The sequence below is a fragment of the Ammospiza caudacuta genome, chromosome 39 (assembly GCF_027887145.1).
Source record: "Ammospiza caudacuta isolate bAmmCau1 chromosome 39, bAmmCau1.pri, whole genome shotgun sequence".
NCBI lineage: Eukaryota > Metazoa > Chordata > Aves > Passeriformes > Passerellidae > Ammospiza > Ammospiza caudacuta.
Window position 1 is genome coordinate 628,318 of NC_080631.1, and position 23,690 is coordinate 652,007.

Below are 23,690 nucleotides of genomic sequence, written 5' to 3' on the forward strand. Positions count from 1 at the left end.
TCCCAGTGCCGGCGGAGCGGGGAAAGGGGCGTGGCCAGCAGAGGAAGGGGCGTGGCCAGGTGAAGCCACGCCCGCCCCGCGGCCACACCTGGGGTCACTATTTGGCAGGCGGGGCGCTACGGGGCGCGGTAATGGATCACTATGTGGCACCCCGCCGGAACCTCTCCCAGTACAAACCAGTATAAACCAGTAAGCGCGGAACGACCCGGAACGGTTCCCGGTGGGGCCCAGAGTGTCCCGAGCGCCCTCCCAGTATAAACCAGTATAAACCAGTATAAACCAGTATAAACCAGTACTGCCGAAATCATTCCCGGAGCTTCCTGAGCAGCCTCCCAGTATAAACCAGTATAAACCAGTGACCACCAAGGTCGTTCCCGGCGGGCTCCAGAGCCTCCCGAACGCCCTCCCAGTATAAACCAGTATAAACCAGTAGAGCCCACTTTGTGGCGGGGAGAGTCGCTGTGGGCTGAAGCAATGGCTCACTATGTGGCAGGTGGGTCTCTATGGTTAAATCAATAGCTCACTATGTGGCAGGGGGTCCCTATGGGTAATTTAACGGCTCACTATGTGGCAGGGGGGTCCCTATGGTTAAATCAATGGCTCACTATCTGGCAGGGGGGTCCCTATGGGTAATTTTATGGCTCACTATGTGGCAGGTGGGTCCCTCAAGGGTAAATCAATGGCTCACTATGTGGCAGGAGGGTCCCTATGGGTGGTTCAATGGCTCACTATGTGGCGGGGGGTACCTATGGGTGGTTCAATGGCTCACTATGTGGCAGCGGGGTCTCTATGGGTGGTTCAATGGCTCACTATGTGGCAGGGGGGTCCCTATGGGTGGTTCAATGGCTCACAATGTGGCAGGGGGGTCCTTACAGGTAAATTAATGGCTCACTATGTGGCAGCGGGGTCCCTATGGGTGGTTCAATGGCTCACTATGTGGCAGGGGGGTCCTTACAGGTAAATTAATGGCTCACTATGTGGCAGCGCGGGTCCCTATGGGTAAATCAATGGCTCACTATGTGGCAGGGGGGTCTCTATGGGTGGTTCAATGGCTCATTATGTGGCAGGGGTCATTATGTGTAAATCAATGGCTCACTATGTGGCAGGGGGGTCCCTATGGGTAAATCAATGGCTCACTATGTGGCAGGGGGGTCCCTATGGGTGGTTCAATGGCTCACTATGTGGCAGGGGGGTCCCTATGGGTGGTTCAATGGCTCACTATGTGGCAGGGGGGTCCCTATGGGTGGTTTAATGGCTCACTATGTGGCAGGGGGGTCCCTATGGGTGGTTCAATGGCTCCCTATGTGGCAGGGGTCATTATGTGTAAATCAATGGCTCCCTATGTGGCAGGGGGGTCCCTATGGGTGGTTCAATGGCTCATTATGTGGCAGGGGTCATTATGTGTAAATCAATGGCTCACTATGTGGCAGGGGGGTCCCTATGGGTGGTTGAATGGCTCACTATGTGGCAGGAGGGTCCCTATGGGTGGTTCAATGGCTCACTATGTGGCAGTGGAGTCTCTATGGGTAAATCAATGGCTCCCTATGTGGCAGGGGGGTCTCTATGGGTACTTCAATGGCTCATTATGTGGCAGGGGTCATTATGTGTAAATCAATGGCTCCCTATGTGGCAGGGGGGTCCCTATGGGTGGTTCAATGGCTCATTATGTGGCAGGCGGGTCCCTATGGGTGGTTCAATGGCTCACTATGTGGCAGGGGTCATTATGTGTAAATCAATGGCTCACTATGTGGCAGAGGGGTCCCTAGGGGTAAATTAATGGCTCACTATGTGGCGGGGGGGGAGGGGGCGGCTCACTTTGTGGCAGGGCTTCTCTATAGGATGACTCAACGGCTCACAATGTGGCAGCGCGCCCCCGGGCTCACTATTTGGCAACACCCGTGTCACTATTTGGCAATCCCCCCCTCCCCCCACCATCCCCCCCCCCAGGGAAGGGTTCGGCTCACTATTTGTCAAGGCCTCGCCCCAGGGCTGGGCTATGGATCACTATTTGGCAGTGACGCGTCTGGCGGTGGCGCAACCGGGGCGAGGTTTGGGGTGGGGACGGGGGGGAACTGGGAGGGACTGGTTTGTACTGGGAGGGGACTGGGAGGGACTGGGATCAAACTGGGAGGGACTGGGATCAAACTGGGAGGGACTGGGAAGGGATTGAATGGGACTGGGATCAAATAGGAGGGAACTGGGGGGGAACTGGGAGCAAAGCGGGATGGACTGGGAGGGAACTGGTTTATACTGGGAGGGAACTGGGAGCGGGTTCGACGGGACTGGGAGCAAACTGGGACAAACTGGGACGGATCGGTTTGAACGGGGCCATCTCTTTATTGAACGCCGGAAGGGGCGGAGCCGAACCCGGAAGTGCTCGCGCCGGAACGGGGGGAAGGGGGGGCGTGGCCACCCCACGGGAGGGGGGGCGTGGCCAGCAGCGGCCGCAGCAACCAATCAGCTGAAGGTGACGTCAACGCCGGGGAGGAGCTCGGCCAGCTGGGCGGGGCCGCCGGGGGCGGAGCCCAGCGGGGTGTCAGCCAATCCCAGCAGGGCCAGGCGGGGCCAGGCAGCCAATGGGGCCAGGGCGGGGGCGTGGCCAATGGCTGGGGGGGCGGGGCCAGCGGTCAGACAGCGCCCCCCAGTGGGGGAAATGCGCGCCCAGTATGGACCAGTATGGACCAGTACGGACCAGTACGGACCAGTACGGACCAGTATGGACCAGTCTGGACCAGTATGGACCAGTATGGACCAGTATGGACCAGTACGGACCAGTATAAACCAGTATGGACCAGTATGGACCAGTCTGGACCAGTATGGACCAGTACGGACCAGTATGGACCAGTATGGACCAGTATAAACCAGTATGGACCAGTACGGACCAGTACGGAGCCCAGGGTGCCCAGTGCCCTCCCAGTATAACCCAGTTCCCTCCCAGTATGGCCCAGTAACCCCCCCCCAGGGACTTCCCAGTTCATCCCAGTTCCCTCCCAGTATGAACCAGTCCATCCCAGTTCCCTCCCAGTGCCATTCCCAGCCCCTCCCAGTCCATCCCAGTATAAACCAGTATAAACCAGTATAACCCAGTCCATCCCAGTCCATCCCAGTTCCCTCCCAGTATGAACCAGTAACTCCCAGTTCCCTTCCAGTGCCATTCCCAGCCCCTCCCAGTCCATCCCAGTATAAACCAGTATAACCCAGTCCATCCCAGCCCATCCCAGTGCCTCCCAGTATAAACCAGTATAAACCAGTAAGGCCCCGTACGGTTCCGGTCCAGCCGCAGCAGCCGCAGGCGGGGGAGGGGCGGGGCCGCGCCCACCTCGGTCACATGGTTCCCGGAGAGATCCAGCTCCTGCAAACTGGGACATACTGGGACAAACTGGGAGGGAACTGGGACAAACTGGGACATACTGGGAGGGAACTGGGACATACTGGGACAAACTGGGACAAACTGGGACATACTGGGACAAACTGGGACAAACTGGGAGGGAACTGGGAGGGACTGGGATGGACTGGGACAAACTGGGACATACTGGGACATACTGGGAGGGACTGGGACAAACTGGGATGGACTGGGACAAACTGGGAGGGACTGGGACAAACTGGGAGGGACTGCGATCAAACTGGGACATACTGGGACAAACTGGGAGGGACTGGGAGGGACTGGGACAAACTGGGACATACTGGGACAAACTGGGACATACTGGGAGGGACTGGGAGGGACTGGGACAAACTGGGACATACTGGGACAAACTGGGACAAACTGGGAGGGACTGGGATGGACTGGGAGCAAACTGGGACATACTGGGAGGGACTGGGACAAACTGGGATGGACTGGGAGGGAACTGGGATATACTGGGACAAACTGGGAGGGACTGGGATCAAACTGGGAGGGACTGGGACAAACTGGGACAAACTGGGAGGGACTGGGACAAACTGGGACATACTGGGACAAACTGGGATGGACTGGGAGGGACTGGGAGGGACTGGGAGGGACTGGGACAAACTGGGAGGGACTGGGACAAACTGGGACAAACTGGTAGGGACTGGGATGCGTTACTGGCGGGACTGGGGTCGGTTACTGGTCTTTACTGGTCTTTACTGGTCTTTACTGGTCTTTACTGGTTTCTCACCGTCAGCCTCCGCAGCGTGCCCAGCGCCGCCGGCAGCGCCCGCAGCTCGTTGCCGGGCAGCTCCAGACGGGTCAGGGCGCTCATCCGCTCCAGCAACGGCACCGAGGTCAGGCCCTGCACCAGTATGGACCAGTACAAACCAGTATGGACCAGTATGGACCAGTATAAACCAATATATATGCTATAAACCAGTATAAACCAGTATAAACCAGTATAAACCAGTATAACCCAGCTGCAGTGACCGCGGCCATCCGCTCCAGCAACGGCACCGAGGTCAGGCCCTGCACCAGTATAAACCAGTATGAACCAGTATGGACCAGTACGGACCAGTATAAACCAATATAAATGCTATAAACCAGTATAAACCAGTATAAACCAGTATAAACCAGTATAAACCAGTATAAACCAGTATAACCCAGCTCCTGTGACCGCGGCCATCCGCTCCAGCAATGGCACTGAGGTGAGGCCCTGCACCAGTACAAACCAGTACAAACCAGTATGGACCAGTACGGACCAGTATAAACCAGTATATATGCTATAAACCAGTATAAACCAGTATAAACCAGTATAAACCAGTATAAACCAGTATAAACCAGTATAAACCAGTATAACCCAGCTCCTGTGACCGCGGCCATCCGCTCCAGCAACGGCACCGAGGTCAGGCCCTGCACCAGTACAGACCAGTACAAACCAGTATGGACCAGTATGGACCAGTATGGACCAGTATAAACCAATATAAATGCTATAAACCAGTATAAACCAGTATAAACCAGTATAAACCAGTACAAACCAGTACAAACCAGTATGGACCAGTACAAACCAGTAACCCCAGACCCCAAACCAGTACAAACCAGTACAAACCAGTACAAACCAGTATGAAAACAATCCCCATTTTTCCCCCCTTTCTTCCCAGTTTTTAACCCTTTAACCCCCTCCCGTCACCCTCAAACCCCCGCCCAGTTTGTCCCAGTCCCCTCCCAGTACAAACCAGTAAGCCCAGACCCCAAACCAGCCCAAACCAGTACAAACCAGTCCAAACCAGTCCAAACCAGTACAAACCAGTACAAACCAGTTACCTTGTTGCTCAGGCTCAGCCCCTCCCCCGCTCCCAGCACGGCCAGCGCGGCCTCGAACCGGGAACGGACGTCGGCCACGAACCCGGCCCGGAGCGGGTCGGCGTCCTGAAACCAGTACAGACCAGTACAGACCAGTACAGACCAGTACAGACCAGTACAGACCAGTACAGACCAGTACAGACCAGTACAAACCAGTACGGACCAGTAAAAGCAGAAAAAACCCTGAAAAAATCCCATTTTTGGGCCATTTTTTGCCCATTTTTCACCATTTTGGAGCCCCAAATCCGCTCCCAGTTCATCCCAATCCCAGTACAAACCAGTACAAACCAGTACAAACCAGTACAAACCAGTACGGACCAGTACAAACCAGTACAAACCAGTACAAACCAGTACAGACCAGTACAAACCAGTACAAACCAGTATGGACCAGTATAACCCAGTATATTCCAGTATATCCCAGTATAACCCAGTATGGACCAGTATGGGCTGATATAAACCAGTAAAACCAGTACAAACCAGTATAAACCAGTATAAACCAGCATAAACCAGTATAAACCAGTATAAACCAGTATAACCCAGTATAAACCAGTATAACCCAGTCCAAACCAGTCCAAACCAGTCCAAACCAGTCCAAACCAGTATAAACCAGTATAAACCAATCCAAACCAGTATAAACCAGTATATCCCAGTATAACCCAGTACATCCCAGTATATCCCAGTCCAAACCAGTCCAAACCAGTATAACCCAGTATATCCCAGTCCATCCCAGTATATCCCAGTATATTCCAGTATATCCCAGTATAAACCAGCATAAACCAGTATAAACCAGTATATCCCAGTCCAAACCAGTATATCCCAGTCCAAACCAGTATAAACCAGTATATCCCAGTCCATCCCAGTATATCCCAGTATAAACCAGTATAAACCAGTATAAACCAGTTACCCTGAGGGTTGCCAGGTGCTCGCGGATCTCCCGGGCTCGGCCCCGTGGCTCCAGCGCCGCCAGCAGCAGGGCCAGGGTCAGCAAACAGCCTGAAACCAGTACAAACCAGTACAAACCAGTACAAACCAGTACGGACCAGTACAAACCAGTACGGACCAGTAAAAGCAGAAAAAACCCCAAAAAAATCCCATTTTTGGGCCATTTTTTGCCCATTTTTCACCATTTTGGAGCCCCAAATCCGCTCCCAGTTCATCCCAATCCCAGTACAAACCAGTACAAACCAGTACGGACCAGTACAAACCAGTACAAACCAGTACGGACCAGTACAAACCAGTACAAACCAGTACAAACCAGTACAAACCAGTACAAGCAAAAAAAACCCCCACCCTCCAAGCTCCGCCCCCTTTGCCCGTATTTGGCTCAAGCCCCGCCCCCGCAGAGCTCTGCGCCTCCCATTGGCTGAAGCTGGAGCAGCCCCGCCCCTACGGCCCCACCCGGATCAGGCTCCGCCCACGGCGCCAATAAGCCACGCCCACTTTACCATATATGGACTTGTCTCGCTTTTCTTGGGGATTTTGGGGGAAATTTTTTGAATTTCGGGGATTTTGGGAAATCTTGGGTGGAAAATTGGGAATTTTTGGGGTCGGTTTTGGGGGATTTTGGGGTGAATTTCAGGGATGTTTTTGGGGCATTTTTAGGGTTGGTTTTGGGGGATTTCTGGGGTGGTTTTGGGGGATTTTTGGGGTGATTTTGGGGAATTTTAGGGAATTTTTGGGGTTGGTTTTGGGCATTTTGGGGTTGTTTTTAGGGGGAATTTTGGGGTTGTTTTTATAAATTTTGGGGTGGGGTTTTTGGGATATTCTGGGGTATTTTGGGGTGATTTTGTGGTATTTGGGGGCACTTTTGGGGCTGTTTTTGGGTATTTTTTGGGGTTTTTTTTGGGGAGGGGGTTGGTGGAATTCTGGGAGGATTTTTAGGATTTTTTGGGGGATTTTTGGGGTGATTTTGGGGGATTTTGGGGTTGGTTTTGGGGCATTTTTGGGGTGATTTTTGGGTGTTTGTGGGGCACTTTTGGAGCTGTTTTTGGGGATTTTTTGGGTTTTTTTGGGGAGGGTTTTGGGGGAATTCTGGGAGGATTTTTTAGGATTTTTGGGGATTTTTTGGGGGAATTTTGGGGTGGTTTTGGCGCAGTTTTTTGGGGTATTTTGGGGAATTTTGGGGGTGGTTTTTGGGGTATTTTGGGGGGGTTTTGGGGAAGTTTTTTGGGGTATTTTGGGGGGATTTTGGGGTGGTTTTTGGGGTATTTTGGGGCAGTTTTGGGGCAGTTTTTTGGGGTATTTTGGGGGTGGTTTTTGGGGTATTTTGGGGGGATTTGGGGCAGTTTTTTGGGGTATTTTAGGGGGATTTGGGGGTGGTTTTTGGGGTATTTTGGGGGGGTTTTGGGGCAGTTTTTTGGGGTATTTTGGGGGGTTTTGGGGCAGTTTTTTGGGGTATTTTGGGGGTTTTGGGGCAGTTTTTTGGGGTATTTTGGGGGGATTTGGGGCAGTTTTTTGGGGTATTTTGGGGGGTTTTGGGGCAGTTTTTTGGGGTATTTTGGGGGGATTTGGGGCAGTTTTTTGGGGTATTTTGGGGGGCTTTTGGGGCAATATTTTTGGGTATTTTAGGGTGTTTTCCAGGCTCTCACCGCGGCTCTGGGGCTCGAGCTCCAGCAGCTCCTGGCACATCTGCACCTGCTCCTGCAGCACCTGAGTGTCGGCCACGCCCAGCTCCGGCCTGGGGGCGGGGCCAACCGGTGAGAAAAGAGGCGGGGCTTGCCAAGAAAGGGGCGTGGCTTCACCCACACAGGGATGGAGGGCGGCTCAAAGTGGGTGTGGCTTAGCAAAGGGGGCGTGTCTCACCAGAACAGCTCCCTCTCCACGATTGGCTCCTGCCACCAAGCTTCATCCTCACCTGGCAGAGAAAATGGGCGTGGCCAGGCGAGGAAAGGGCGTGGCCGTGAGTGGGTGCGGCCAGAGGGGGCGTGGCCTCACCTGGATGCAGCGTCACCTCGCGGAGGGCGGAGTCAGGCGCCCACGTGACCTCCAGGTGGGCGGGGCTCTCGGTGGGCGGGGCAGGGAGGTCGCAGAGCTGATGTCACCCGTCAAGGTGGGCCGGGTGCGGTGGCCACGCCCACCCCCAAGCCACGCCCACCCTGGCCCCGCCCTGCTGCCTTCAGAGGGAGGATACCCAGGTGTGGCTGGGGCGGGGCCGCCCCTCCGCAGAGCGCCATGGCCCGGGCAGGGCGGAGCCATCCAGGGTCGCTGTCAGCTCTGGGTGCTCTGGGTTCACCTGTGGAGGGAAAAAGCAACAAATTTTGGGTGTTTTCTCACCAAAAATTGGGAATTTTCAGCACCAAAATTGGATATTTTAGTGGAAAAGTGTTTGGGACAACAGGTCTACCCCATTGAAGTCAATGCGGACTTAGAGACACCAGGTCTACCCCCATTAAAGTCAATGGGGATTTACAGACACCAGGTCTACCCCCATTAAAGTCAATGGAGAATTTTGGACATCAGGTCTACCCTCATTAAAGTCAATGGGGATTTACAGACACCAGGTCTACCCCCATTAAAGTGAATGGGGAATTTTGGACACCAGGTCTACCCATTAAAGTCAATGGGGACTTAGAGACACCAGGTCTACCCCCATTAAAGTCAATAGGGATCCAGGGACACCAGGTCTACCCCATTAAAGTCAATGGGGATTTACAGACACCAGGTCTACCCCCATTAAAGTGAATGGGGAATTTTGGACACCAGGTCTACCCCTGTTGAAATCAATGGGGATTTAAGGACAACAGGTCTACCCCATTAAAGTCAATGGAATAAATGGGACACCAGGTCTACCCCAATTAAAGACAATGGGGATTTACAGACACCAGGTCTACCCCCATTAAAACTAATGGGGATTTTTGGACACCAGGTCTACCCCCATTGAAGTCAATGGGGACATAGGGACAACAGGTCTACCCCCATTAAAGTCCATGGAGATTTAGGGACACCAGGTCTACCCCATTGAAGCAAATAGGGAATTTAGGACACCAGATCTACCCCATTAAAGTCAATGGGGTCTTATGGACACCAGGTCTACCCCACTGAAGTCAAAGCGGATTTATTGACACCAGGTCTACCCCCATTAAAGTCAATGGTGATTCTGGACACCAGGTCTACCCCCACTGAAGTCAATGGGGATTTAGGGACACCAGGTCTACCCCATTGAAGTCAATGGGGAATTTTGGACACCAGGTCTACCCCCATTGAAGTCAATGGGGATTTACAGACACCAGGTCTACCCCATTGAAGTCAATGGCCATTTTGGGACACCAGGTCTACCTCAATTAAAGTGAATGGGGAATTCTGGACACCAGGTCTACCCCTGTTGAAATCAATGGGGATTTAAGGACAACAGGTCTACCCCATTAAAGTCAATGGGACAAATGTGACACCAGGTCTACCACAATTAAAGGCAATGGGAATTTACAGACAACAGGTCTACCCCCATTAAAGTGAATGGGAATTTACAGACACCAGGTCTACCCCCATTAAAACTAATGGGGATTTGCAGACACCAGATCTACCCCATTGAAGTCAATGGGGACATAGGGACACCAGGTCTACCCCCATTAAAGTGAATGGGGATTTACAGACACCAGGTCTACCCCATTGAAGTCAATGGGGAATTTTGGGACACCAGGTCTACCCCATTAAAGTCAATGCGGAATTTGGGACACCAGATCTACCCTGTCAAAGTAGAGGGCATTCAGTTCCACCAGTTTTGGGGGGCTTTGGGTGATCCAGGTGATTTTGGGGGTACCCAGGAAATTTTGGGGGAAGGCCTCAGAGATTTCTGGGAGTAGCCAGGTGTATCCAGGTGATTTTGGGAGTGTCCAGGTGATTTTGCGGGGTTCCCAGGTGACTTTGTGGGGCGATCCAGGTGATTTTGGGGGGGTACCCAGGTGTATCCAGGCGATTTTGGGGGTTCCCAGGTTAATTTTGGGGGGTACCCAGGTTATTTTTGGGGTTCCCAGGTGATTTTCAAGGGGTACCCAGGTGACTTTGGAGGGAAATCCAGGCGTATCGAGGTGATTTTTGGGGGTACCCATGAGATTTTTGGGTTTGATGGCAACCCAGATGCACCCAGGTGATTTTTGGGGCGATCCAGATGATTTTTGAGGCTCCCAGGTGATTTTGAGGGGAAACCAGGTGATTCTGGGGGCAATCCAGGGGTACCTATGTGATTTTTGGGGGTTCCCAGGTGATTTTGAGGGGAACCCAGGTGACTCTGGGGGCAATCCAGGGGTACCTATGTGACTTTTTGGGGGGTTCCCAGGTGATTTCTGGGGCGATGCAGATGATTTTTGAGGCTCCCAGGTGATTTTTGGTGTCCCCGCTCACCTTGACGGGCCGGGAGAAGATGACGGCCAGCGTCGCGTCCTCGCGATCCACGTGGACACAGATGACCCTCGGAGGCGGCGGAGCTGTCGGGGGACACCCCAACATTCAGGGGGGCGCCCCGACATTCGGGGGGCACCCCAAAACCCCAGGTGGGAGCCCCGGGGTTACCTCGGGAGAGGATGCAGCGCAGGTACACCCAGGCGCTTTGGTCCGTGGGGTCGGTGAACACGGCGTTCTGCACCAGCTCCAGCTCTGGGCGGGGGAGCAAAGGGGGCACCCCAAAATATCAGGGGGGGGGGGGCAAAAAAGGGCACCCCGAAATATCAGGGGGGTGCCCTGAAATAGGAATGGGGGCACTCAGGTGTGTGGGCGGTCAGGTGTAGCCAGTGAAAGCAATTGGAGGTGTGAGGACACCAGGTGTACCCCCATTGAAGTCAATGGGGAATTTTGGACACCAGGTCTACCCCCATTGAAGTTAATGGGGAATTTCAGACACCAGGTCTACCCCCATTAAAGTCAATTGGGATTTTGGACACCAGGTCTACCCCCATTGAAGTTAATGGGGATTAAGGGACACCAGGTCAACCCATTAAAGTCAATGGGGATATTTGGACACCAGGTCTACCCCCATTGAAGTTAATGGGGACGTAGGGACACCAGGTCTACCCCCATTAAAGTCAATGGGGAATTTCAGACACCAGGTCTACCCCATTAAAGTCAATGGAGAATTTTGGACACCAGGTCTACCCTCATTAAAGTCAATGGGGATTTACAGACACCAGGTCTACCCCATTAAAGTCAATGGGGAATTTTGAACACCAGGTCTACCCCCATTGAAGTCAATGGGGACATAGGGACAACAGGTCTACCCCCATAGAAATCAATGGGAATTTAGGGACACCAGGTCTACCCATTAAAGTCAATGGGGAATTTTGGACACCAGGTCTACCCCCATTGAAGTCAATTGGGATTTTGGACAACACGTCTACCCCGTTGAAATCAATGGGGATTTAGGGACACCAGGTCTACCCATTAACGTCAATGAAGAATTTAGGACAACAGGTCTACCTCCATTGGAATCAATGGGGATTTTGGACACCAGGTCTACCCCCAAAAAAGTCAATGGGGATTTACAGACACCAAGTCTACCCCATTAAAGTCAATGGGGATATTTGGACACCAGGTCTACCCCATTAAAGTGAATGGTGATTTACGGACAATAGGTCTACCCCATTGAAATCAATGGGGATTTAGGGACACCAGGTCTACCCCCATTAAAGTCAATGGAGAATTTTGGACACCAGGTCTACCCCCATTGGAATCAATGGGGAATTTTGGACACCAGGTCCACCCCATTGAAATCAATGGGAAACTTTGGACACCAGGTCTACCCCCATTAAAGTCAATGGAGAATTTTGGACACCAGGTCTACCCACATTGAACCCAATGGAGAATTTTGAACGCCACCTCCACCCACCCACCCTCACACCCTCACGCCCTCTCTCCCTGCACCGCCGTCCATTCCCCGGCGCTTCCCCCTTTCCCGCAGCAATCCCTCACCTTCCCTGAGCCTCGGGGCCGGCAGCGCCCCGGCCGTGCCCGTGCCCGTGCCCGTGCCCTGCCCGCGGGCCGGCGCCAGCAGCCGCAGCCGGTGGTGCCAGGCCGAGAAGTTGGAGAAGTCGCGGCTGAGCAGCGCCCCGGCGAAGGCCAGCTCGGCCTCGGCGTCCTGCTGCACCGCCAGGGCCCGCCGGTGCTCCCAGGCGTGGACTGCGCGGGCACCAGTACAAACCAGTAAGGACTGGGAGGCGCCCACGAGCCCCTGAGAGCCGTGGCGGCAGCTCCCAGTACAAACCAGTAAGGGCTCGTGCACCCAAACCCGTTCCCAGTATGGTCTAAGGAATCCCAATGCACCCAGAAGCTCCCAGGTTTGTACTGGGAGCGCACCAGTACAAACCAGTAAGGACTGGGAGGCGCCCCTGAGCTCCTGAGAGCCGTAGCGGCAGCTCCCAGTATAAACCAGTAAGCCCAGTACATCCCAGGCCCCATCCCAGTATAAACCAGTAAGCCCAGTACATCCCAGACCCCATCCCAGTATAAACCAGTAAGGGCTCGTGCACCCAAACCCGTTCCCAGTATGGTCTGGGGGCTCCCAGGTTGACCAGGTTTGTACTGGGAGGGCACCAGTACAAACCAGTAAGGACTGGGAGGCACCCACGAGCCCCTGAGAGCCATAGCGGCAGCTCCCAGTATAAACCAGTAAGCCCAGTACATCCCAGGCCCCATCCCAGTATAAACCAGTAAGCCCAGTACATCCCAGGCCCCATCCCAGTATAAACCAGTAAGCCCAGTACAGCCCAGACCCCATCCCAGTATAAACCAGTAAGGCCAGTACATCCCAGGCCCCATCCCAGCACAAACCAGTAAGCCCAGTACATCCCAGGCCCCATCCCAGTATAAACCAGTAAGCCCAGTACATCCCAGACCCCATCCCAGTATAAACCAGTAAGGCCAGTACATCCCAGGCCCCATCCCAGTATAAACCAGTAAGCCCAGTACATCCCAGGCCCCATCCCAGTATAAACCAGTAAGCCCAGTACGTCCCAGACCCCATCCCAGTATAAACCAGTAAGCCCAGTACAGGCCAGGCCCCATCCCAGTATAAACCAGTAAGCCCAGTACATCCCAGGCCCCATCCCAGTATAAACCAGTAAGCCCAGTACAGGCCAGGCCCCATCCCAGTATAAACCAGTAAGGGCTCGTGCACCCAAACCCATTCCCAGTATGGTCTGGGGGCTCCCAGGTTGACCAGGTTTGTACTGGGAGGGCACCAGTACAAACCAGTAAGGACTGGGAGGCGCCCACGAGCCCCTGAGAGCCATAACAGCAGCTCCCAGTACAAACCAGTAAGCCCAGTACATCCCAGGCCCCATCCCAGTATAAACCAGTAAGGCCAGTACATCCCAGGCCCCATCCCAGTACAAACCAGTAAGCCCAGTACGTCCCAGACCCCATCCCAGTATAAACCAGTAAGGCCAGTACACGCCAGACCCCATCCCAGTATAAACCAGTAAGCCCAGTACAGGCCAGGCCCCATCCCAGTACAAACCAGTAAGGGCTCGTGCAACCAAACCCATTCCCAGTATGGTCTGGGGGCTCCCAGGTTGACCAGGTTTGTACTGGGAGGGCACCAGTACAAACCAGTAAGGACTGGGAGGCGCCCACGAGCCCCTGAGAGCCATAGCGGCAGCTCCCAGTATAAACCAGTAAGCCCAGTACATCCCAGACCCCATCCCAGTATAAACCAGTAAGCCCAGTACATCCCAGGCCCCATCCCAGTATAAACCAGTAAGCCCAGTACACGCCAGACCCCATCCCAGTATAAACCAGTAAGGCCAGTACATCCCAGGCCCCATCCCAGTATAAACCAGTAAGCCCAGTACAGGCCAGGCCCCATCCCAGTATAAACCAGTAAGGCCAGTACATCCCAGGCCCCATCCCAGTATAAACCAGTAAGCCCAGTACATCCCAGGCCCCATCCCAGTATAAACCAGTAAGCCCAGTACACGCCAGACCCCATCCCAGTATAAACCAGTAAGGCCAGTACATCCCAGGCCCCATCCCAGTATAAACCAGTAAGCCCAGTACAGGCCAGGCCCCATCCCAGTATAAACCAGTAAGGCCAGTACATCCCAGGCCCCATCCCAGTATAAACCAGTAAGCCCAGTACATCCCAGGCCCCATCCCAGTATAAACCAGTAAGGCCAGTACATCCCAGGCCCCATCCCAGTATAAACCAGTAAGGCCAGTACATCCCAGGCCCCATCCCAGTATAAACCAGTAAGCCCAGTACATCCCAGGCCCCATCCCAGTATAAACCAGTAAGGGCTCGTGCACCCAAACCCGTTCCCAGTATGGTCTGGGGGCTCCCAGGTTTATACTGGGAGGGCACCAGTACAAACCAGTAAGGACTGGGAGCCACCCCTGAGCTCCTGAGAGCCGTAGCGGCAGCTCCCAGTATAAACCAGTAAGGCCAGTACAGCCCAGGCCCCATCCCAGTACAAACCAGTACAAACCAGTGACCCCAAATCCCCATTTCCCCTCCCTATTTCTGCCATATTTTCCCCATTTTTCACCCGATTTTCGCCGTTTTTTCACCGATTTTCACCATTTTTTTCCCCATTTTTCCCCTCCCAGTCCCTCCCAGTACAAACCAGTAACCTCAACATCCCCATCCCAGTACAAACCAGTACAAACCAGTGACCCCAAATCCCCATTTTCCCACCCTATTTCCCCCATTTTTAACCCATTTTTTCCTCCATATTTCTCCCATATTTCCCCCATTTTTCACCCGATTTTCGCCATTTTTTCACCGATTTTCCCCGTTTTTTCCCCATTTTTCCCCCTCCCAGTCCCTCCCAGTACAAACCAGTGACCCCAACAAGCCCATCCCAGTACAAACCAGTACAAACCAGTGACCCCAAATCCCCATTTTCCCTCCCTAATTTCCCCCATTTTTCCCCCATATTTCTCCCATATTTCCCCCATTTTTCACCCGATTTTCGCCGTTTTTTCACCGATTTTCACCATTTTTTCCCCATTTTTCCCCTCCCAGTCCCTCCCAGTACAAACCAGTAACCTCAACATCCCCATCCCAGTCCCTCCCAGTACAAACCAGTAACCCCAAATCCCCATTTTCCCTCCCTATTTTCCCCCATATTCTCCCCATTTTTCACCCGAATTTCACCATTTTTTCACCGATTTTCACCATTTTTTCACCGATTTTCCCCGTTTTTTCCCCATTTTCACCCTCCCAGTCCCTCCCAGTACAAACCAGTGACCCCAAATCCCCATTTCCCCTCTCTATTTCCCCCATTTTTAACCCGGTTTTTCCCCCATTTTCCTCCCATATTTCTCCCACATTTCCCCCATATTTCTCCCATATTTCCCCCATTTTTCACCCGATTTTCGCCGTTTTTTCACCGATTTTCACCATTTTTTTCCCCATTTTTCCCCTCCCAGTCCCTCCCAGTCCCTCCCAGTACAAACCAGTAACCTCAACAACCCCATCCCAGTACAAACCAGTACAAACCAGTAACCCCAAATCCCCATTTTTCCTCCCTAATTTCCCCCATTTTTCCCCCATATTTCCCCCATTTTTCCCCCATATTTCTCCCATATTTCCCCCATTTTTCACCCGATTTTCGCCATTTTTTCACCGATTTTCCCCGTTTTTTCCCCATTTTTCCCCTCCCAGTCCCTCCCAGTACAAACCAGTGACCCCAACAAGCCCATCCCAGTACAAACCAGTACAAACCAGTGACCCCAAATCCCCATTTTCCCTCCCTATTTTCCCCCATATTTCCCCCATTTTTCACCCGATTTTCGCCGTTTTTTCACCGATTTTCCCCGTTTTTTCCCCATTTTTCCCCCTCCCAGTCCCTCCCAGTCCCTCCCAGTACAAACCAGTGCCCCCCAGCGGCACTCACAGTTGCGGGGGTCGGCGCCGAGGAGGCGCTCGCACAGCGCCAGCTCCTCCCGGCCACCGGGGGGCGCCGCCGCTCCCGGCCGTGCCAGCGCCCAGCGCCGCTGGTGCCACGCGCCGTACGACTTGGGGTTCACGGCCAGGCACTGCGCCACGAACGACAGCTCCGAGGGCACCCTGCAACCAGTACAAACCAGTACGGACCAGTACGGACCAGTACGGACCAGTAAAAGCAGAAAAAACCCCGAAAAAATCCCGTTTTTGGGCCGTTTTTGGCCCGTTTTTTGCCATTCTGGAGCCCCAAATCCGCTCCCAGTTCATCCCAATCCCAGTACAGACCAGTACAAACCAGTACAAACCAGTATGGACCAGTACAGACCAGTATGGACCAGTGTGGACCAGTGAAAGCAGAAAAAACCCCGAAAAAAATCCCATTTTTGGCCCTTTTTTTACCATTTTAAAGCCCCAAATCCGCTCCCAGTTGATCCCAATCCCAGTACAAACCAGTACAAACCAGTACAGACCAGTACAGACCAGTACAAACCAGCACAAACCAGTGCAAACCAGTATAAACCAGTATGGACCAGTACAAACCAGTAAAGGCAGAAAAAACCCCGAAAAAATCCCATTTTTTGCCCATTTTTCACTATTTTGGAGCCCCAAATCCGCTCCCAGTTCATCCCAATCCCAGTATAAACCAGTATAAACCAGTATGGACCAGTACGGACCAGTACGGACCAGTAAAGGCAGAAAAAACCCCGAAAAAATCCCATTTTTGGGCCGTTTTTGGCCCATTTTTCGCCATTCTGGAGCCCCAAATCCACTCCCAGCTCCTCCCAATCCCAGTACAGACCAGTACAGACCAGTATGGACCAGTACAAACCAGTATAAACCAGTACAGACCAGTACAAACCAGTACGGACCAGTAAAGGCAGAAAAAACCCCGAAAAAATCCCATTTTTGGGCCGTTTTTTGCCCGTTTTTTGCCATTCTGGAGCCCCAAATCCGCTCCCAGTTCATCCCAATCCCAGTACAGACCAGTACAGACCAGTACAAACCAGTATAAACCAGTACGGACCAGTGTGGACCAGTAAAGGCAGAAAAAACCCTGAAAAAATCCCATTTTTGGGCCGTTTTTGGCCCATTTTTCGCGATTTTAAAGCCCCAAATCCGCTCCCAGTTCATCCCAATCCCAGTACAGACCAGTACAAACCAGTACAAACCAGTGACTCCAAACCCAATCCCAGTTCATTCCCAGTCCAAACCAGTAACCCCCAACCCCAAACCAATACAAACCAGTACAAACCAGTACAGAAAAATCCCCATTTTTCCTCATTTTTCCCCATTTTTAACCCCTTAAACCCGTCCCAGTAACCCCAAACTCCAAACCAGTACAAACCAGTAACTCCAAACTCCCCCCCAGTCCATTCCCAGTACAAACCAGTGACCCCCGACCCCAAACCAGTACAAACCAGTACAAACCAGTACAGAAAAATCCCCATTTTCCCCCATTTTTTCCCATTTTCCCCTTTTTTTCCCATTTTTAACCCTTTCATTCCTTCCCAGCACCCCCAAACCCCCTCCCAGTCCATCCCAGTACAAACCAGTGACCCCAAACCCCCTCCCAGTACAAACCAGTACAAACCAGTAACCCCTGACCCCAAACCAGTACAAACCAGTATAGAAAAATCCCCATTTTTCCTCATTTTCCCCCATTTTTAACCCTTTAGCTCCCGCCCAGTAACCCCAAACTCCCTCCCAGTACAAACCAGTAACCCCCGACTCCAAACCAGTACAAACCAGTCAAAACCAGTATAAACCAGTACAAACCAGTACACACCAGTACAGAAAAATCCCCATTTTTCCTCATTTTCCCCCATTTTTAACCCCTTAACCCCCTCCCAGTAACCCCAAACTCCAAACCAGTACAAACCAGTAACTCCAAACTCCCCCCCAGTCCATTCCCAGTACAAACCAGTAACCCCCGACCCCAAACCAGTACAAACCAGTACAAACCAGTATACAAAAATCCCCATTTTTCCTCATTTTCCCCCATTTTTAACCCTTTAACCCCCTCCCAGTAACCCCAAACTCCCTCCCAGTACAAACCAGTGACCCCAGAGCCCCTCCCAGTACAAACCAGTAACCCCCGAGCCCAAACCAGTCCAAACCAGTCCAAACCAGTACAAACCAGTACGCACCAGTCTCCCCCCAGCGCTGCCAGCGCGCGCCGCCGCAGGTTCCAGCAGGTGCCCACGTCGGGGTTGGCCGCCAGCACCGACCCGGTCAGAGACAGCACCTGGGCTGGGGGCACGCCCTGGAACCAGTATGGACCAGTATAAACCAGTATGGACCAGTACGGACCAGTACGGACCAGTAAAGGCAGAAAAAACCCCGAAAAAATCCCATTTTTTGCCCATTTTTCACCATTTTAAAGCCCCAAATCCGCTCCCAGTTGATCCCAATCCCAGTACAAACCAGTACAAACCAGTACAAACCAGTACAGACCAGTATGGACCAGTACGGACCAGTATGGACCAGTAAAGGCACAAAAAACCCCGAAAAAATCCCATTTTTTGCCCATTTTTTGCCCATTTTTCACCATTTTAAAGCCCCAAATCCGCTCCCAGTTCATCCCAATCCCAGTACAAACCAGTATGGACCAGTACAAACCAGTACGGACCAGTATGGACCAGTATAACCCAGTACGATCCAGTAACCCCAAACCCCATTTTTAACCCTTTTTTCCCCGTTTTTTCCCCATTTTCCCCCTTCCAATCCCTCCCAGTTCCCTCCCAGTACAAACCAGTAACCCCAGACCCCAAACCAGTACAAACCAGTACAAACCAGTACAAACCAGTACAAACCAGTAACCCCAAACCCCATTTTTAACCCTTTTTTCCCCACATTTTCCCCATTTTTAACCCTTTTTTCACCGTTTTTCCCCGTTTTTTCCCCATTTTCCCCCTCCCAGTCCCTCCCAGTACAAACCAGTCCAAACCAGTATAACCCAGTCCAAACCAGTAACCCCAAACCCCCATTCCCCCCCATTTTTAACCCTTTCCTCCCCTTTTTTCCCCCACATTTCCCCCATTTTTAACCCTTTTTAACCCTTTTTTCCCCTTTTTTTCCCCATTTTCCCCCTCCCAGTCCCCTCCCAGTCCCTCCCAGTCCCTCCCAGTACAAACCAGTAACCCCAGACCCCAAACCAGTACAAACCAGTACAAACCAGTAACCCCAAACCCCATTTTTAACCCTTTTTTCCCCACATTTCCCCATTTTAAACCATTTTTTCTCCACATTTTCCCCATTTTTAACCCTTTTTTCCCCATTTTCCCCCTCCCCATCCATCCCAGTTCTCTCCCAGTATAAACCAGTACAAACCAGTAACCCCAGAGCCCAAACCAGTACAAACCAGTAACCCCAAACCCCATTTTTAACCCTTTTTTCCCCACATTTCCCCAATTTTAAGCCTTTTTTCCCCATTTTCCCCCATTTTTCCCCCTCCCAGTCCATCCCAGTTCCCTCCCAGTACAAACCAGTAACCCCAGACCCCAAACCAGTACAAACCAGTACAAACCAGTAACCCCAAACCCCATTTTTAGCAATTTTTCCCCACATTTCCCCCATTTTTAACCCTTTTTTCCCCATTTTTTCCCCATTTTCCCCCTCCAAGTTCCCTCCCAGTACAAACCAGTATAACCCAGTACAAACCAGTAACCCCAGACCCCAAACCAGTACAAACCAGTACAAACCAGTAACCCCAGACCCCATTTTTAACCCTTTTTTCCCCATTTTTAACCCTTTTTTCCCCATTTTTAACCCTTTTTTCCCCATTTTTAACCCTTTTTTCACCGTTTTTTCCCCATTTTCCCCCTCCCAGTCCCCTCCCAGTCCCTCCCAGTATAAACCAGTACAAACCAGTTCCCCCAGCAGGGCGTCCATGGCCTCCCGGTAGTGCCTCAGTTTCTCCTCGCGCTGCCGGCGCCGCGCCGCGTCCGGGGGGCGGAGCTTGAGCCGCCCGTGCTGGGAACAAACTGGGATGGACTGGGACAAACTGGGATGGACTGGGACAAACTGGGAGCAAACTGGGACAAACTGGGATGGACTGGGAGGGACTGGGACAAACTGGGATGGACTGGGACAAACTGGGAGCAAACTGGGACAAACTGGGATGGACTGGGAGGGAGTGGGAGGGACTGGGAGCAAACTGGGATGGACTGGGAGCAAACTGGGATCAAACTGGGATGGACTGGGATGGACTGGGACAAACTGGGAATGGACTGGGATGGACTGGGATATACTGGGAATGGACTGGGACAAACTGGGAGCAAACTGGGACAAACTGGGATGGACTGGGAGGGACTGGGATGGACTGGGAGCAAACTGGGATGTACTGGGACAAACTGGGAATGGACTGGGACAAACTGGGAGCAAACTGGGACAAACTGGGACAAACTGGGAGGGACTGGGAGGGACTGGGAGGGACTGGGAGCAAACTGGGAGGGACTGGGAGCAAACTGGGATGGACTGGGACAAACTGGGAATGGACTGGGACAAACTGGGAGGGACTGGGAGGGACTGGGACAAACTGGGATGGACTGGGACAAACTGGGAGCAAACTGGGACAAACTGGGATGGACTGGGATATACTGGGAGGGACTGGGAACAAACTGGGAATGGACTGGGACAAACTGGGAGCAAACTGGGACAAACTGGGACAAACTGGGAGGGAACTGGGACATACTGGGAATGGACTGGGAGGGACTGGGAATGGACTGGGACAAACTGGGATGGACTGGGATGGACTGGGAGCAAACTGGGATGGACTGGGAGGCACTGGGAATGGACTGGGACAAACTGGGAGGGACTGGGACATACTGGGAATGGACTGGGATATACTGGGAGCAAACTGGGACAAACTGGGAGGGACTGGGAGGGACTGGGAGAAACTGGGAGGGACTGGGAGGGACTGGGATGGACTGGGAGCAAACTGGGATGGACTGGGATATACTGGGATATACTGGGAATGGACTGGGAACAAACTGGGATGGACTGGGAGGGACTGGGAGGGACTGGAGCAAACTGGGATGGACTGGGATATACTGGGAATGGACTGGGATGGACTGGGACAAACTGGGAGGGACTGGGAATGGGACTGCGGTATACTGGGATATACTGGGAGGGACTGGGATGGACTGGGAGGGACTGGGTTATACTGGGATATACTGGGATGGACTGGGAATGGGACTGGCTATACTGGGACGGACTGGGAGTGAACTGGGAATGGGGCTGGGATGGACTGGGAGCAAACTGGGATCAAACTGGGAGGGACTGGGAGGGGACTGGGCCATACTGGGATGAACTGGGCCATACTGGGCCATACTGGGATGAACTGGGCCCGGCCGGTTCCATTCCCGCTCCGCGGGAGGAATCAGGGAGGGGTTCGGGCCCGGCCGGTTCCATTCCCACCCGCGGGGGGGAGGGGGGGGGGGGAGCCGTTTCCTCACCATTTCCTCAGCTGAGCGCGGGGCGATCCGGGACCTGCGGGCGACACCGGAGCTCAGCGCGGTCCCGGCGGACCCCGGCGGATCCCGGGGCTTTCCCGGTGACGCCGATCCCGGTGGGATTTCCCCCTTCCCGCCATGCCGGTACTCACCGGAGAAGCGGCGGCGGCTGCTGAGGGCGGCGCGCGGGGGCTGCCGGGAATGGCGGCGCCGCGGGGCGCGCTGGGATATACCGAGGCACAAGAGCGGCCGCGCCCCCGTCGCCTGGGCGGCGCGCGCGGGGCACGATGGGATATACCGAGGCACAGGGGCGGCCGCGCCCCCGTCGCCTGGGCAACGCGCGCGCGCGGGGCACGATGGGATATACCGAGGCACAAGAGCGGCCGCGCCCCTTTTGTCTGGGCAACGCGCGCGCGGGGCACGATGGGATATACCGAGGCAAAGAGCGCGGCGCCATGTTGTGCCGCGGCGGGTTTGGTACCGGAGAACATCTGGAGAACTTCTGGAAACAGCTGGAAAACGGCGCAGAACCAGCCGGGAACAGCTGGAAAAGGCTCCGGCCACCCTGTCCTGGGGATGGCCGGCGGTCTCGGCCACCACCGGTCACTCCATGCGCTTCAATGGCCATCGATGGCCATCAGTGACCATCAATGACCATCAAAAATCTCCAAAATTAGGAACCCCCCAAAAACCCGCCTGGGACCCCCTGAATTCCCCAAATATGGGACCCCGAAACCCCCAAATCCTCCAAATTTGGGGCTTTCAATTCCCCCCGGAATCCCCCAAAACCTCCCAAATTTTGGATCCCAAAATCCCCCAAAATTCCCCCAATTTTGGACCCCCCAAAATTCCCCAAATTTGCGACTCCTGAACCCCCAAACTTCCCCAAAATTGGGACCCTCTCAAACCCCAAACATCCCCCAAATTTGGGACCCCAAAACCCCAAAGTTCCCCAAATCTGGGACCCCAAAATCCCCCAAATCTGAGACTCCAAAACCCCAAAAATCCCCAAAATCGGGACCCCAAAATCCCCCAAATTTGGGACCCCAAAACCCCAAAAATCCCCGAAACTGGGACCCCCAAAGTCCCGCAAATTTGGGACACCAAACCCTCGAATATCCCCCAAATTTGAGACCCCAAAATCCCCCCTTGAACCCCAATTTTGGGACCCCCCAAAACCCCAAAATCCCCCAAATTTGGGATCCCAAAACCTCTTCTTGAACCCCAAATTTGGGACCCCAAAACCCCCAAACTCCCCGAAATTGGGACCCCAAAATCCCCCAAATCTGAGACCCCCAAAACCCCAAAAATCCCCAAATTTGATACCCCAAAAACCCCAAAAATCCCCAAAATTGGGATCCCAAAATCCCCAAAAATCCTCAAAATTGGGACCCCAAAAACCCCAAAATCCCCCAAATTTGGGACCCAAAAATCCCCAAATTTTAAACCCCAAAAAACCCCAAAAATCCCCAAAATTGGGACCCCGAAAAACCCCAAAAATCCCCAAAATTGGGATCCCAAAACCCCAAAAATCCCCAAATTTGAGACCCCAAAAACCCCAAAATCCCCCAAATTTGGGACCCCCCGAAAATCCCCAAAAATTGGGACCCCAAAATCCCCAAATTTGGGACCCAAAATCCCCAAAATTTGGCAGCCCAAAAACCCCAAAATCCCCCAAATTTGGGACCCCAAAATCCCCCCTTGAACCCCAATTTTGGGACCCCAAAATCTCCAAATTTGGAATCCCCCAAAAACCCAAAATGCCCCAAATTTGGGATCCCCCAAATCCTCCCCGGGACCCCCCAAAATCCCCCAAATTTGAGACCCCAAAAACCCCAAAAATCCCCAAAATTGGGACCCCAAAAAACCCAAAAATCCCCAAAATTGGGACCCCGAAACCCCAAAATCCCCTCTTGAACTTCAAATTTAGGACCCCAAAAACCCCAAAATCCCCCAAATTTTGGACCCCAAAACAAAAAATTCCCCCAAATTTGGGACCCCCCAAAATCCCCAAAAATTGGGACCCCAAAATCCCCAAATTTGGAATCTCCCCCAAAAACCCAAAATGCTCCAAATTTGGGACCCACCAAATCCTCCCTGGGACCCCCCAAAATCC

At 53.1% G+C, this 23,690-nt stretch overlaps 1 protein-coding gene across 1 annotated transcript; it reads right to left on the reverse strand.

The window, feature by feature from the left end:
- Positions 1-2,363: 2,363 nt before the first annotated feature.
- RABGGTA (Rab geranylgeranyltransferase subunit alpha) lies at positions 2,364-21,766 on the reverse strand. Its single transcript, XM_058823203.1, has 17 exons — positions 21,727-21,766; positions 21,578-21,611; positions 19,989-20,093; positions 18,269-18,384; positions 16,072-16,244; positions 12,146-12,352; positions 10,754-10,837; positions 10,586-10,668; positions 8,379-8,480; positions 8,183-8,279; positions 8,051-8,102; positions 7,837-7,925; positions 6,153-6,241; positions 5,210-5,314; positions 4,134-4,247; positions 3,265-3,352; positions 2,364-2,606 (listed from the first exon to the last, which is right to left on the reverse strand). The coding sequence occupies exons 2-17, from the start codon at positions 21,578-21,580 to the stop codon at positions 2,458-2,460; spliced, it is 1,656 nt and encodes a 551-aa protein (XP_058679186.1). The 5' UTR covers positions 21,581-21,611; positions 21,727-21,766; the 3' UTR covers positions 2,364-2,457.
- Positions 21,767-23,690: the final 1,924 nt, after the last annotated feature.